Source organism: Fukomys damarensis, unplaced genomic scaffold (assembly GCF_012274545.1).
Source record: "Fukomys damarensis isolate Sample0158 unplaced genomic scaffold, DMR_v1.0_HiC HiC_scaffold_37, whole genome shotgun sequence".
NCBI lineage: Eukaryota > Metazoa > Chordata > Mammalia > Rodentia > Bathyergidae > Fukomys > Fukomys damarensis.
The window spans coordinates 7,332,145-7,347,587 of NW_022900949.1; the positions used below are offsets into that span (position 1 = coordinate 7,332,145).

Here is a 15,443-nt window from a genome sequence, read left to right on the forward strand (position 1 = left end):
ACGGTCTCACTATGTAGTTGAGACTGAGCTGGAACTCACTATGTAGCCCAGGCTGGTCTTGAACTCACAGCGATCCTCCTGCCTCAGCCTCCAGAGTGCTGGGATTACAGGCATGCGCCACCACACCCGGCTTGAGATGGCTTTTTTGAAGAGGCAACTTTGAGCAAAGATCTGAAGGCAACTAGGAAAAGGCTTTGTGGAGATTGGAGGAAAAAGAATTCCAAGCAGCTGCATGGATCGTGCAAAGGCCCTGAAGCAAGACTGAGCCTCACAGTTTAGAAGAATCAGGACACCTGTGTGGCTGGAGCAGAGGGAGCGAGGGGCAGAGAGACGGGGCGGGGGGCAGCGGAGGTGCAGGGCCCTGTTGGTTGCAGGGAGGACTTGGGCTTTGGCCCCCAGGAGGTGGAAGCCCTGCAGGGCAGAATGCAGACTGGGAGGACCTGAATCGGTGCTCACGGGCGCCCTCTGGCGGAAGGGAGGACTTGGGCTGTTAAGAAAGGAATTTGGTGGCGATTTTGTGCTAGAGAGTATGTGATTTGATTTAGGTTTTCCTAGGATTTTTCTGCCTGCTGGGCAAAGATGGGACATGGATGGAAGCAATGAAAACAGTAATAATAGTAGGACTGGGAATGTAACTCCACGGCGGAGCATTTGCCCAGCACGTGGGAGTTCCATCTCACCACAATAGTAATAATAATAATTATAATAATAATAACTATTATTATTGTAGTAGTGAGGGTGCTATTGCACATAAGGTAGCTATAGACAACAGTAATTCGCTGTACATGTCAGACAGCCACAAGAAAGGATTTTTAAGCTTTTTACCGACAAATGAGAAGATAGATATGTTTATACCAAGATGACTTGGTATAAATATAGCACAGTGTATACACATGTCAGAACATCGTGTGGTTACCCCATAATGTTTTGTTTTTTGGTTTTTTTTTTTGAGACATGGTCTCACTATGTATTCCAGGATGGCCCTGAATTTACTATGTACCTCAGGCTGGCCTTGCACTCAAAATGATCCTCCTGCCTCAGCCTCCTGAGTGCTAGGATTACAGTCAGGCAGGGCCTGGGATTTATCTCAGTGGCACTGTGCCTGCCTAGCAAGTGCAGGATCCCAAGTTCAGTCCCTGGTACTGGAAAAACAAACAAACAAACAAAAATGGAATGCATGACCAGGCCCAGATAATATGTACAATTTTTATGGGTTTTTTGGTATCAGCTAAAAAAATAAGTTTTGGAGTTGGGCATGTAGCTCAGCTGTAAAACACTTGCCTGAGTGTTTACAAGACTCTGGATTCCACCCCCAGCACGGCAAAAAATAATCAATTTTAAAGTAAATTTGAGGGCTGGGGATCTAGCTCAGTGATACCACTGCCTGCGTTACAAGCGCAAGGACCTGAGTTTGATCACCAGTACCAAAAATTTTTAAAAATAAAAACAAATACATTTGAAAAAAAGTTTGGATCGGGGATGTAGTTCAGTGGTGGAGCCTATTCTTAGTATGTGTCAGACCTTGGCATAATGATGTAGGCCTATAGCCCCAGCACTCCAAGAAGCTCAGGCTCAGGAGGGTCACAAGTTCTGGGCAATTTAGTGACTTAGCCAGATCCTGTCTCAAAATGAAAACAATTTTTTTTTGGTACTGAGGATCAAAATCAGATCTTTGCACTTGCGAGGCAGGTGGCAGAACCATTGAGGTAAGTCCCCAGCCCTGAAAACATTTTAAGAAGGGCTGGGGATGTAGCTCAATAAAAAGGCCCTGGGTTCAATCCTCAGCATCACACAAAAAATGGGGGAGCTGGGATGTAGTTCAGTGGCAGAGCATGTGCTGCCATTGTCTCCCACCCTGCAAAATTGAATTAATTAGTATGTAATACAATAGTAGTTATTAGTAGGTGATTAATCCTTGTATTTTTTTTTTTTTAAGTATCTGGGATTGAACCTGGGGCCTTTACCCTGAGTTACATCCCCAGGCCCTTTTTGGCGTTTTATTCTGAGTCGGGATCTCTCTAAGTCAAACTGCCCAGGCTGGGCTCAAACTTGCCATCCTCCTGCCTCATCCTCCTCAAGTGCTAGGATGACAGACATGCGCCCCGACACTCAGCACCTTGTATGTTATCATTTTTGCTTTTTTTTTTTTTTTCGGTTTTTTTGAGACAAGGTATCACAATGTAGCCCATGCTGGCCTCAAACTCAAGCAAATCCTCCTGACTCAGCCCCCTGAGTGCTAGGATGACAGGTGGGAGCCACCACGCCCCATCAGGGGCCGCTCTGTAACCATCAGGGGCCCTGCAGGTTGAGCAGACACTTGCGGGGTGGGAGCCCCTCATAAGCGTCCCCGTGGTCCCCCCTTTCCCTCCTCAGGCCAGTCGGGAGCCGGCAACAACTGGGCGAAGGGTCACTACACAGAGGGCGCGGAGCTGGTGGACGCCGTCCTGGACGTGGTGCGCAAGGAGGCAGAGAGCTGCGACTGCCTGCAGGGCTTCCAGCTCACGCACTCGCTGGGCGGTGGCACGGGCTCGGGCATGGGCACCCTGCTCATCAGCAAGATCCGCGAGGAGTTCCCCGACCGCATCATGAACACCTTCAGCGTGGTGCCCTCGCCCAAGGTGTCCGACACCGTGGTGGAGCCCTACAACGCCACGCTGTCCGTGCACCAGCTGGTGGAGAACACGGACGAGACCTACTGCATCGACAACGAGGCCCTGTACGACATCTGCTTCCGCACCCTCAAGCTGACCACGCCCACCTACGGCGACCTCAACCACCTGGTGTCGGCCACCATGAGCGGCGTGACCACCTGCCTGCGCTTCCCGGGCCAGCTCAACGCAGACCTGCGCAAGCTGGCCGTGAACATGGTGCCCTTCCCGCGCCTGCACTTCTTCATGCCGGGCTTTGCGCCGCTCACCAGCCGGGGCAGCCAGCAGTACCGCGCCCTCACCGTGCCCGAGCTCACCCAGCAGATGTTCGACGCCAAGAACATGATGGCCGCGTGCGACCCGCGCCACGGCCGCTACCTGACGGTGGCCGCCGTCTTCCGGGGCCGCATGTCCATGAAGGAGGTGGACGAGCAGATGCTCAGCGTGCAGAGCAAGAACAGCAGCTACTTCGTGGAGTGGATCCCCAACAACGTGAAGACGGCCGTGTGCGACATCCCGCCCCGCGGCCTGAAGATGGCGGCCACCTTCATCGGCAACAGCACGGCCATCCAGGAGCTGTTCAAGCGCATCTCCGAGCAGTTCACCGCCATGTTCCGGCGCAAGGCCTTCCTGCACTGGTACACGGGCGAGGGCATGGACGAGATGGAGTTCACCGAGGCCGAGAGCAACATGAACGACCTGGTGTCCGAGTACCAGCAGTACCAGGACGCCACGGCGGAGGAGGGCGAATTCGAGGAGGAAGCCGAGGAGGAGGTGGCCTAGGACCCCCGCTCGCTTCTTGTCCGCCCCACAGCTTGGCTTTGACCCCTGGGCGCCCTCCCTGCAGAGCACCCCAACCCCAGCAGCACCCAAATCGCTGAGTTCCCTAACCCACATTTGACCCCTGAACCCCGCTTTTATCTCTGAGCCCCCTGGAATTCTTCCAACTTTGGCATCCCTGTGATCCCTGCTACATGCCTCTGAAAACCCCACCTTCAACTTTATCAGCCCTCTTTCTCCCCGACCCCTTCACCTTTGATTGGCCCCCGAAACTCCATTACACGCCTAGACCCTCAAGACCTGGATGACTTTCGGCCCTTGTCCCAGAGCTGCCTTTGCCTCTTTGACCCCATGAGCCCCAGCTCCCCTCTGACCCCCAGCTGCTTCCTGCTTCTTCCCTGACCTCATTCTCCTGTCCCCTCAGCTCCTCCCACCTTGGCTGACTTAGGGGAGATCAAAGGCCTGCAGCCCTGAGAAAGAGGGGTCCTCACCATGAGCCCCACCATCCTCTCCCCCGCCTCGCCCTCCATAAATAAAGGAATTGTTTCCCTGGCCTGTTTCTGTAGAGTTCATCCCCCCTCCTGGTGCAGCAAGCCAGGCCTTCTGGCTGGAGGGTGGGGTGGGAGCCAGGGATTTAGCTCAGTGGTTCCACCCCAAGTTCAATCACAGGTACCACAAAAGAAATTGAACCCAGCGCATTTGCACTGAGCTGCATCCCCAGTCCTTTTTTTTCAGTTTTTCATTCTTTTGAGACAATGTCTTGCCAAGTTGTTGCCCCGGCTGGGCTCAAACTTGTGATCCTCCTGCCTCAGCCTCCCAGAGTGCTGGAATGGCAGGCATGCCCCGTGGCTCCCTGCTCGTGCCTGGGTTCTGATCTTACCCCTGGCCCCCAAGTGACCTCCCTCCAGGCCGGCTCCTTTTGGTAGCAAAGCCGGCTGCACAAGAACCAAGAGCCAAGCAGAGTTAGGAAGGGGAAGCATTTGAGGCCCACTGAATCCCTGTCTGCTGTTGAGAAAGGTAAGGGAGGTGCAGGACCAGACACGGCCCACTGTGGCAGGACAGAATGGAGGGTCTGGCCCCGGAGCCCTCCTACCTCTTGCCCACCCGGCCGAGGCAAGGCCAGGAAGCAAGGGTTTCTCACTGCGGGTGGGGGCAGGGCCCTCCGTCCGGGGACAGGGACGTCACTCTCGTCAAACTTCCTCTGTCAGCCACACAGGAAGCTGAGCCAGCCCGGGGCCCAGTCCCAGCAAGCACAGGCCCCAGGACCCCGGGGAGAGGGCCAGCCAGGCCAGCCCTGCAGGGACCATGGGAACAAGAACTGAGTAAGGCTGCCCCTCCCTCATCCTGTGGGCCAAGGTCAGCCCGGGATGGGGACAAGGGAAGCGGGGTTGGAGCAGGCCCGGGAGGCACCTGGACCCACGGGGGCAGGTGGCTGGCTTCAGGGCGGGACCTCAGCCGGCCTCCTCCCGGTTTGTGCTCTGGGGCCTGCTCAGCTTGCTCCCTCTCCTGTCTCTGTCTCCCGCTCCAGTTCAGGGACTCAGTCTCACTCTGGGAGTGTCTGTCTCTCTCTCTCTCTCTCTGAGCATGTGCCTCTTGGGGTGTCCTCGACCCCAGGTCTCGGCACCACTGTGAGATGTGGGGGACAGGGAGGAAGGCAGAGGCAGGGCGTCCTGGCCCCCTGTCTCCGGGAGGGGTGCAGGGCCAGCCATGGGGGCAGGGAGTGTGCAGCTGAAACAGTCAGAGACACAGACAAGCCCCAGTGTCGTCACACGTACCCAGCACCACGAACGACCATTCAAGAGCAGGCAGATGTGATGTAACGCACCTGCACACCTACTCTGTCACACAGCAGCACCCCACAGGCCCACGGGATATTCATCCTCTCAGGCAGACACCAGGCAATCATACAATCTCACGCGTGCGCACACACGCACACGACGCATGCTCACACAAGTCAGGCACTCACACACACACACACACACACACACACACACGGCTGCACTATCTCGCTATGCACAAGCAACACTGCTGCACATATACCTTGCACGGCCACGCACTCACCACCAGGGCTCACATTTGTGCTGAGCGGCAGATAGAACAGCGCAGACACAGAAGCAAAAGCCCTGGACCCCTGAAGCCCTCTCTGTCCCACAGAGAGGGTCCCACCGCCGTGTTTGACTGGTTCTTTGAAGCAGCCTGCCCTGCCTCCCTACAGGAAGGTAAGTGGGGGGCCCTGGGGGTGGGGTGGGATGGCAGTGAGCTTGATGCCCTGAATTTAGAAGCCTCCCCCCTACAGATCCTCTCATCCTGCGGCAGTTTCCCCCAGACTTCAGGGACCAGGTAGGTATTCAGGGGGCCCCTGTCTCCTTCAGGACCAAACACTGGTGGGCCAGAGGGCCGTCATTGCTTTGGGTCTGGAGCCCAGGGATGGGGACCTGACCTGAGTGACCGTCTGTGCTTCTCCCCACTCTAGGAAGCCATGTACATGGTGCCCAAGTTCTGTTTCCCTTTTGATGTGGAAAGGTATGGAAGACACAGAGGAACCCTAAGGATTAAACACCCAGAAACTTGAGTTGGGACCCTAAACCCAGGGACCTGGAGACCAGGGACCCAGACCATCGGGACCCCGAGGAACCTATGTACATGTGGACCCAGAGGATCGAGGACTCGGGGTTCCCAGGGGACTCGGGGACACAAAGACCCTGACTGTTTCAGATCCTTTCACCCAGCAACCACCAACGATGGAATCAGCTAGTAAATGGCCAGAAAAACTAGGCCCCTGTGCAGCCCAGCAGCAGAAGCATCCCCGGAGGGAATGGGGGGCTGGGAGCTGGGCCGCCAGGTCTCCCCAGAGCCTTTGCCACCTGCAGGGAGCCGCCCAGCCCTGCCGCACATCACTTCACCTTCGCCCTCACGGACCTGGCTGGCAACCGCAAATTTGGCTTCTGCCGCCTACGCGCTGGCGCCCGGAGTTGCCTCTGCATCCTCAGGTGTGGGCTAGGGGGGATCTGGGACAGGGTGGCAGGCATCACCGAGGTCTCTCGGGACCTCTGGAGCCCGACTCCTCTCTCCACAGCCGCCTGCCCTGGTTTGAGGTGTTCTACAAGCTGCTGAACACCGTGGGGGACCTGCTAGCCCAGGACCAAGTGAGACTCGCTAGCTGCCCCAGCCAGGCCGGAGTCGCCCAGCCTGAGCAAAGCCCTCGCAGTCTAAAGAAAGGCGCCTTCTCGCTCAGACCCTGCCCTCCGCTCCCCACCCAGGTCTCGGAGGCCGAGGAACTTCTCCTAAATCTGCTGCAGCAGGCCCCACCCGGGCCCCACGCCACAGGGGCGCTGGAGCTGGTGAGTAGCCCCCCAACTCCCAGGCAGTGGACGGGAGGCTGCGCCCGGCCCTGACGACCACACAGCTCTCCCTGTCCCCCAGGGCAGCGGCCTGGCCATCTCCAGCGGGCACGGAGCCCCGCCCCCTGCGCCCGGGAAGAGCAGGCTGGTGAGCGGGGTTAGGGACCTGGGGGGTGGGCGCCAGGGGCACCAAGCCCAGGACTGATCGGGTCCCCTGGCCAACGTCCCCACAGCTTTCCTGCTTTGTAGCTCCCGACTCCGGCTGCCTGCCTTCCATTCCTGAGAATGTGAGTGGGGAGGCGGGAGGGCACCGAGGGGCGGGGCCGGTCCCTTAACCCGGGGAGGGGGGGATGCAAGACCGCGGCCCGCCACGCCCAGCGCGCGCCCCTCTTTGCGCAGAGAAACCTCACGGAGCTGGTGGTGGCGGTGACGGATGAGAACATCGTGGGCCTGTTCGCCGCGCTGCTGGCGGAGAGACGGGTCCTGCTCACGGCCAGCAAACTCAGCACCGTGAGAAAGGGCCAGCCGGGCCCGGGGCGGGGACAAAGCTTGCTCCGCCCCAGGGGAGGACGCGACAATCCGGCGCTGATTCCCACCCACCGAGAGCTGAGGGCAAAGTCCTGGCTCGGAGGGGAACCGGGGCGTCCTGCCTGTTCGCCGCGCTGCTGGCGGAGAGACGGGTCCTGCTCACGGCCAGCAAACTCAGCACCGTGAGAAAGGGCCAGCCGGGCCCGGGGCGGGGACAAAGCTTGCTCCGCCCCAGGGGAGGACGCGACAATCCGGCGCTGATTCCCACCCACCGAGAGCTGAGGGCAAAGTCCTGGCTCGGAGGGGAACCGGGGCGTCCTCTACCCGCCTCCAGGCCAAATGCGGGTGGGGCTAACGGCGACTCCGCCCCATGGGCGTGGCCAGCAGGTTGAACCGCAGTCTCAGTTTTAGGGCCGGGGTCAGTGGAGTCGCCCCTAGGGATACGACCGGGGCGGGCTGAATCTTAGCTCTAACCTTAGCCCCGCAAAGATGGAAAATACCATCTCTAAGTGACTTAAATTATCCATACAATGTAAATGCTTTGTAATATGGCATCCTTTAGGAATACTGATGAGAAAATGTCTGCACATGTTCAATACGGATGTAGTTGGGATGCTGGGGATTGAAGCCATCACCTTCTCGCTGAGCTTTTTTATTATTTATCCCCAGCCCTTTTTTATTTTTTGAGACAAAAGTCTTGTTAAATTGCCAAGTCGCGCAGCAGTCTGGGCTGGAACTTGCCGTCCTCCTGCCTCAGCTTCCCAGAGTGCTGGGATGACAGGCGTGCACCAGCATGCCCGGCTTACAGATATAAAAATTTTCTGAATATTTTTGACCCGAGGTTATTTGAATCCGGGCATACAGAACCCTGCACCCCACCCCCATACCGAAGGCCGCCTGTAATTAGCCCTGTGCACTGGACTGCTAAAGAGGTCTGAGGTGACGTCTCGGTACCCGTGGGGGAGACAGGACAGGAGACTGGGGAGGTCTGAGCTGCCATGCCAGGTGGGGCAGGGTCCTTGACCCCAGGACCCCCTCTCGGCCCCCAGCTGACCTCCTGTGTCCACGCGTCCTGCGCCCTCCTGTACCCCATGCGCTGGGAGCACGTGCTGATCCCTACGCTGCCCCCGCACCTGCTGGATTACTGCTGGTGAGGACTGGGGGGGGTCGCTAAGGAGCGCCTGGCCTAGCTAGGGAAGAGGCCAGGAGCCTGGCGGGGCTGGAATGACCCGGACCCTCGTCTGTCCGCAGCGCACCCATGCCCTACCTCATCGGAGTGCACGCGAGCCTCGCGGAGGTGAGCGGGAGCCCCGCGCCCGTGTCCCCAGATGCCCTCCCGGCCCTGGGCTCTGAGTGCCCCCCCAACCTCCCCCGCAGAGGGTGCGGGACAAGGCCCTGGAGGACGTCGTGGTGCTGAACGTGGACTCTAACTCCTTGGAGACGCCCTTCGACGACGTGCGCGCGCTGCCCCCGGACGTGGTGAGCGCCGCCCCTCCAGGCTCTGGCTGGGGAAGCGTGGCCGAGACACCTGCCCATCGCCTCTCTCCCTCCTCTCCGGCAGGTGTCCTTGCTGAGGCTGCGGCTGAGGAAGGTCGCGCTGATCCCCGGGGAAGGGGTGTCCCGTCTCTTCCTCAGAGTCCAGGCCCTGCTCTTCGGGGGGTACCGCGACGCCCTGGTCTGCAGCCCGGTGAGCAGCGGGGACAATGCGGGGAGGGATCGCTCTGGTGGCTTTAGGAAGGAGTCGCAAGGTGGAAGATGCCTAGCGCTCATGGGGGGGGGCTGCTTTCCCCGTCTTTTGCTCACCTGTAAAATGGGACCCCACTAGTACCCACCCGAAAGGCTCTGTGCCGCAGGCACTTGAAATCGTTTGTAGCACACGATGGGCATTCCGCTGAGGCTGGGCTTGGCTCTTTGTGTTCAACGCTCCCGATATTCTGAGACAGAGACTTTTACAGCCCCATTTTACAGAGAAGGAAACTAAGGCTTGGAGAAGCGTACTGAAACCAGGGCCTTCATCTGCTCACTTCTGAGAGCTCCTACCCCTCCCACATTTTTCACAACTGTTCCATAAGAACTTTGGGGGAGACCAGTGCAGTGGCGCTCACCTGTCATCCCAGCACTGGGAGGCTGGAGGAACGCCACAAGTTGGAGGCCAGCCTGGGCTACATAGTGAGTTCAAAGCCAGCTTGAAATACATACTGAGAGGGCCGGGGATTTAGCTCAGTGGTTCTGTCACCTGCCTCGCAGGCGTAAAGACCAGAGTTCAATTCCTGATGTCAAGAAAAAAAGGAAAGAAAAAGAAATACATAGTGCGACCCGGTCTCAAAAAACAAAACAAAAAGAAAAACCCCACAAAACAACAGCAAAAAAAAAAAAAAAAAAAAAAAATTGGAGTATCATAACCATATCTATTGCTTTTATTTGTTTGTTTGTTTGTACTGGGGATCAAACTTGGGACCTTGCGCTTGCGAGGCAGGCGGCAGCACCACTGAGCTAAGTCCCCGGCCCTCACATGCATATCTAGCATTCTTGTCAGCTCTCTTTTTAGGACACAACCTATAGATGCCCACTCCCCCACCTACTCCCACCAAGCAGGCTCTTGCCCTTGCACCCATAGTTTATGGGCCATGCAGGGCCCAGCGGTTACCTGTCACATCCCTGCTCTGCCCTCCCAGGGCTCCCAGCTCCCCGTAAGGTAAAAGTTCAAGTCCTCCCGGCAGCCCACGGGGCCCTGCACGGGGACAGGTATGCAGCAAGTGCCTGGTGTATGTTGGCTCCATGAGTAGGCAGGATGAGGGTGGGAGAGCCGCAGGGACCCAGGATGATGCAGACCCTTCCTCCAGGGCCGGCCAGTGGCCTTCAATGAGGAAGCCTTCCTGGCCCAGAAGCCTGGGGCGCCGCTGCAGGCCTTCCACCAGCGGGCTGTGCACCTGCAGTTGTTCAAACAGGTTCGCAGATGGCCAGGGGGGTGGGTTGCATCCCTGGGCTCCTGGGGGTGGAGCTGGGTGGTCCCTGGGTGGGGCGGGAGTGGACAGTTAGGTCCTTGGGGCCAGGGTGGTTCCAGGGTAGGGCAGGGGCAGACTCCCCAGTCTGGCAGACAAGGCAACAACAGACTTCTCCGGTTGTATGGGGGGAATGGAGCCTCTCTGGTGGGATCTGCCCACTGCAGGGTCCCCAAGTGAGACAGGCAGCACTAAATTCTGGGTCCCCAAAACTGGGAGCCACTGGACTCCTGAGGGCCAAGACCTGTTTCTAGGCCCCTGTGGGATGAAGGTGAGGGTGAGGGTTCCCAAGCAGGGATACTCCAGGTTAGGGATGGCGGCTGTGCAGGATTCCAGAGTTCGGGCCCTGCCTGCAAACTCCTTCAGGGCTGTGTAGCGCCGCCGTTCCTCCTAGGTCCTAGAATGCATGGAGTGGGGCTGGATTCCAGAATCCTTCAGGGCAGGGCTTGGTCCCAGGGTTTGCAAAAAGAGGGCGCTCCATTCCTAGCTTGCAGATGGGGGTGGAGTCTTCGGGAGGGGTGGAGTCTGGTCCCTGGGGAAGGGTGCCGATTTGGGGGTGGGAAGAATTAGGTTTCTGGTACCACGGATGGGACCCACGTTCCGGGAAGCCCTGGGGGTGAGACGCGTCTCGACCCTCTCCCCCACCCCAGTTCATCGAAGCTCGGCTGGAGAAGCTCAACACAGGGGAGGGTTTCTCTGATGAATTCGAGCAGGAGATCACCTGCTGCGGGGCCTCCTCAGGTGAGCCTGGGCCCGGCTGGGGTTCCCAGCCCCCGTCTGCCCCGATGACCACCTGCTTTGTGCTCACCCACCCCAGGCATCCTGCGTTCCTATGAGCTCTGGGCTGACAACCTCAAGGTAAGGACACCAATCCGCCCCTCGTTCCAGGATTTAGTTTCGGTGATTAGTTTAATCCCACGGTAGGCCCCGGGAAGGATCATGATTATGCTCTTTTATCCAGGTGAGGAAATGAAGACTCACAGGAGGGGGGCTTGTCCAGTAACAGACAGCCTGGAGTGAGGATCAGGGCCTGGGGTCCAGCCCTGGTGACCCTAGCGTTTTTCCTTTGGTCTTTCCTTTCTAGAAAGGTGGCGGTGCCCTCCTGCATTCTGTCAAAGCCAAAACCCAACCAGCTGTCAAGAACATGTACCGCTCGGTGAGGCTGATCTGGTCAGGGCACATTCCCTGCGGTGACAAGGGGAAGGGGACACAGGACATTTCTACCCTTCAGGGGAATGGGACATTTTGACCCCAATACATGCACATATTTTTATCAGAATCGAGTCAACAATTAAACCATTAAAAGTTCTCCGCACTTTTATTTTCCATTGACCATATTCACTTTTCGGAATTTTTTTTCTTCTTTTGGTACTGGGGATCAAACTCCAGACCTTGCACTTGTGAGGCAGGCGGCGGAACCACTGAGCTAAATCCCCAGCCCTCAGAATCATTTTTTTATCCATTTCAAATCGACTACCAAGATTCATTGGCGAGTATCTTTGGTCATCCTCCGATACTGCATCCCAGCTTCCACACTTATGGTTTTCTCCCAAGCCCAGAAGTTTCCTGGGCTTGACTTTGGGACAAGTGACCCAAGTCTGCAAGGTCATTGTGCCATTCTCAACCCTCCGCAGAGGTCATTTCTTCCAGGAATACTTTCAGATTAGTGGGTGCGGGGAGTTTGGGCAACTTCTTAGGTGGCAGCTGGGGAGGAGAGATCATTTCGGGGGCACACAGGGATAGGCAGGTGGCCAAGTGCGGTGTCTCCCCTCGGGGACAGAGGGCTGATCACAAATGCCCAGTGCCCAGTCACCCTCAGATCTAACCCTCCTGTGGCTCTTTCACAGGCCAAGAGTGGCTTGAAGGGTATTCAGAGTTTGCTGGTATACAAGGTAAGTCTCCTTCAATGACCAAGTCCCCAAGGGCGGTGGGGTGTGGCCCATAACCTGCATCCTCTTCCTAGGACAGGGACTGTGGCCTGTACAGGTTAGGCTCCCTGAGGGCCCCATCGCTCACCAGCCGCTCTGAGTGCCTGCAGCAGCGCCTGCCTATTACCCAGCACTTCGGACAGGTAAGAAGTCCTCCTCCCCACATACCCGGCACCCTGATTCTGCAGCTCCCGAGGTCCCCACCCTTCCCCTCTGTACCCCTCTTTTGCAGAACCGGCCCCTGCGCCCCAGCAGGAGGCACAGGCTGGAAGAGAGAGCTCCTGAGCCCACGGGGGAGAGGTGAGGCTGGGAGCTGGGGGGCTCAGGAAGTGGACAGCCAGGACCCATAGAGAGGGTCCCCAAACTCCACAGCAGCCCAACCAGGGCTGGGGGCACAGGGGTCTCAGGCAAAGAATCATCTGGGGCATCTACTCAGGTCACCCCCTTCGAGCCCTGACAGTCCCCAGGGCCTGTGGGCAGAAGAAGCCCTGGACAGCAGCTTTTTGGGGTCTGGAGAGGAACTGGATCTGCTGGGTGAGATTCTGGACAGTCTAAGCGTAGAAACCAAGAGTGCAAGCAGCCTCCGGCCCAGCCAGAGCTTAGACTGTTGTCACCAAGGCGACCTGGACACCTACTTCAGCCTGGTGAGAGTCCCCAGGCCCAAGGCTTTGCCCACTTGCTCATCCACACCCCCAGTGACTTCCTCATCTAAACTGCCAGAGCCTCGCCCTTTCCCTCCCCCCACCCCTGCCCCACCCAGCCCGACAGACCCGGAAGAACCAGCTGGCAATCAGATGCCGAGACAGCGCTGCAGCCCCAGCCTCGCTCCCTGCCTGCGGACTTGTCATCCCTGCAGAACACACGCTCTCTGGATGCCACTCGCTGCCCCCAGCACCCCGATTCCCAGCTGTCCTCCAAGGCCAGCCAAAGCCTCCTGTGTCCATCCCAGCTCTCAACAGCCGCTGCAGATCTGAGCACCAAAGGGGACCCTGAGTCCTCTCCCCTCCCTGAGCCCTTCCACCTTCCTGTCCTCCCTCCGCACAAGGCTGCCGAGGGTCCCAGAGCCCAGGGCAGCCCAGGCTCCAGGCTCTCTGAAAAACCCACCTCTGACGCTACCGAGACCTCCCAGTCACTTGATTCCCCCGCAGACCTCAGTTCTCCAGAGAACCCCAGAACCCAGCCCCCCGAGGTCCTGCTACAGCACGCTGGCCTCCAGCTACCTGAGGAGCAGGGAGTCCCGGATCCCCCTACTGTGCTCACCCAAAGCTGGCAAGAGCCCCAGGCTGGAAGGCATCCCCGAGTAGCTGATCTAAAGAAGCGCTTTGAGAGTTAGAGATCAGGGGTCCAAAAGAGACCCCAGTCCTTTAATAAAGCCACACACAGCCCAAAGCTGGCTTTTCCTGGTGAGTTTCTCCGGGGTCCTCTCGGCTCAGACACCCACCCCAGCACCACCTTCACCAGTAGGATGCTCCTTGGGGAATCTAAAGCCTTTCCCTCTGGGGTCCCACCCAGTGTTCTAAGATTCTTGCAACCTTACAATTCATCTCTGCTTCTGTCTTGTTCATCTACGCTAACGCTCCCACGAGCTCAAAAAAAAAAAAAAAAAAGACTTTATTATATCTCACTACCACGTTATACGTTATATAAATATATAAAAAGCGAACAGCCCCACCCTCCCTTGCCCTCAGGGGCAAAGTCTTTAAGCACCTTCTCCCCTTCTAGTCTTAAGCACTGGATGAATCTGATTGCCCAGAGAGGGCGCTGCCTTCCCCCAAGGTCACACAGCAAGCAAGGGAGATGGATGAAGGAAAAGGGGACCTAGATGGGCAGGCAGCCCCGCACCGTCTCCTTGGAGTCCTGGGGGGCCCGGGCCTCAGCTGCATGGGAGAACTGAAAGAAAGGACAGGGGGCTGTTGGGCCTGTAGTGGCAGTGGGACAGTACACAGCAGCACGAAGGTGGTGGGCTGCGACAAGCGGGGAGGCGGGTCCCCACCCCCAGTGCACCTGGCTGCATGCAGCGTCAAGCAGAGACAGCATGCTGCAGAGCCCGCCAGCCCAGTGCCCCCGAGTCCCCCCAAGTCCTCCTGAGCCGTCAGAGGCTGGCGTCTCGGTGGCGGCTGCTGGGTGCCACGGTGCACTGGGCAGTCTTTCGCAGTGGCGGTGGCTGTAGCTGGCCCCAGCGTTCAGATGAGCCGCTCCTCCGGGGGCAACTTGAGGTTAGGGGGTGGTGGCGCACGGGCACCCACCTGCTCCTCACTGCTGGGCCGGTAGGTGCCCTCCGTCTGCCGTTTCTCCCGGAGTTTCCGTACCAGGAACGCCAGCCCCACAGCCAGGACCAGGGCCCCCAGGATGGAGAAGACCACAATGATAGCGGTGAGGCCCCCCTGAGACTGGGCAGGGCAGGAAGACAGGTGTGACCACCTGGGCCTAAGGGTCCCACCGGCCCCCTCTGCCGTGCATGGGGGCCTTTCCCCCCTCACACACACCTGCCACTTCTGGGAGCCCCCCAGATCCTCATCTATCTTTCTGGGCCTCCAAGCCCCCCCACACCTGGCATACCTGTGACTCCCGTCCCCACCACACCTGTGAGCTCTAAGCTGCACAGCACTGGCATAGGGGGCATCCACAAGGTACAAAGGGTGATCCAAAAATATAGTGAATGTTTAAATTGTAGAAATGTAAAGATGCCAAGAGACACATTGGCCTGAATCCCCTTCAAAACAGTCTCTCTCCTTTTGAACACACCTATCCGGTGTGTTCCGGGCTGTTCCACTGTTGCGGACTTCCTGCAGCAGTTCTGGAAGTGCCCGTCCATGAGGATCTTCACAAAGTGTGATAAAAAAATACAGTGAAGGCTGCTGCAGACCGCCATGCAATGGGAAAAAAACATGATGATGTCCTCATCTGCCTCATCCACCAGATCTGGCACCATTCCACTTCTAGTTCTTCCCCAAAGCCAAAATGAGCATAGTGGGGAAATATTTTGAATCAATTCAGGACACAAGGGCATAGCTAGGTACTCTCATCCAAACCTGCTTCAGAAAGCAGGCAAGATAAGCCGGGTGTGGTGGTACAAGCCTGTCATCCCAGCACTGGGGAGGCTGAGGCAGGAGGATCACTGTGGGTTCGAGACCAGCCTGGGCTACATAGTGAGTTCCAGCTCAGTCTCAACTACATAGTGAGACCCTGTCTCAAAAAACCAAAAAAAAAAAAACC

General features: G+C 57.7%; 3 protein-coding genes across 7 annotated transcripts in view; 2 read left to right on the forward strand and 1 right to left on the reverse strand.

The window, feature by feature from the left end:
• Tubb4a (tubulin beta 4A class IVa) overlaps window positions 1-3,981 on the forward strand; it is a 5,966-nt gene extending 1,985 nt beyond the window's left edge. The window contains exon 3 of the mRNA XM_010634760.3: window positions 2,374-3,981. Coding sequence (XP_010633062.1) covers window positions 2,374-3,431 — 1,058 coding nt within the window. The 3' untranslated portion in view covers window positions 3,432-3,981. The remainder of the gene's footprint in view (window positions 1-2,373) is intronic.
• Window positions 3,982-4,650: 669 nt separating this feature from the next.
• Dennd1c (DENN domain containing 1C) lies at window positions 4,651-13,580 on the forward strand. Of its 2 annotated transcripts, XM_010634769.3 has the most exons (23): window positions 4,651-4,750; window positions 5,583-5,647; window positions 5,725-5,768; window positions 5,902-5,951; window positions 6,299-6,418; window positions 6,505-6,574; window positions 6,689-6,769; window positions 6,852-6,917; window positions 7,003-7,056; window positions 7,169-7,279; window positions 8,347-8,447; window positions 8,549-8,594; window positions 8,675-8,776; window positions 8,859-8,984; window positions 10,141-10,245; window positions 10,950-11,040; window positions 11,117-11,157; window positions 11,384-11,455; window positions 12,147-12,191; window positions 12,263-12,370; window positions 12,460-12,527; window positions 12,664-12,871; window positions 12,988-13,580. In XM_010634769.3, the coding sequence occupies exons 1-23, from the start codon at window positions 4,734-4,736 to the stop codon at window positions 13,558-13,560; spliced, it is 2,364 nt and encodes a 787-aa protein (XP_010633071.1). In that variant the 5' UTR covers window positions 4,651-4,733; the 3' UTR covers window positions 13,561-13,580. The 2 variants fall into 2 exon arrangements, with proteins under 2 accessions (XP_010633071.1, XP_010633069.1); XM_010634767.3 differs by lacking the exon at window positions 4,651-4,750 and having other exon boundaries at window positions 5,271-5,647.
• A 190-nt stretch (window positions 13,581-13,770) lies between these two features.
• The window catches only part of Crb3 (crumbs cell polarity complex component 3), a 6,980-nt gene continuing 5,307 nt past the window's right edge, over window positions 13,771-15,443 (reverse strand). For all 4 annotated transcript variants that reach the window (XM_010634766.3, XM_010634764.3, XM_010634763.3 and 1 more), the window contains 2 exons: window positions 14,474-14,617; window positions 13,771-14,117 (listed from right to left, as the gene is read on the reverse strand). In XM_010634766.3, coding sequence (XP_010633068.1) covers window positions 14,046-14,117; window positions 14,474-14,617 — 216 coding nt within the window. In that variant the 3' untranslated portion in view covers window positions 13,771-14,045. The remainder of the gene's footprint in view (window positions 14,118-14,473; window positions 14,618-15,443) is intronic.

Excerpts from the sequence above, each read along its gene's own strand:
- Dennd1c (XM_010634767.3), top strand. The coding sequence starts at position 5,440 with ATGCACAAGCAACACTGCTGCACATATACCTTGCACGGCCACGCACTC. Across the intron at positions 6,918-7,002 it reads CGCCCGGGAAGAGCAGGCTG|CTTTCCTGCTTTGTAGCTCC; the intron begins GTGAGCGGGGTT and ends ACGTCCCCACAG. Across the intron at positions 8,985-10,140 it reads ACGCCCTGGTCTGCAGCCCG|GGCCGGCCAGTGGCCTTCAA; the intron begins GTGAGCAGCGGG and ends CCCTTCCTCCAG.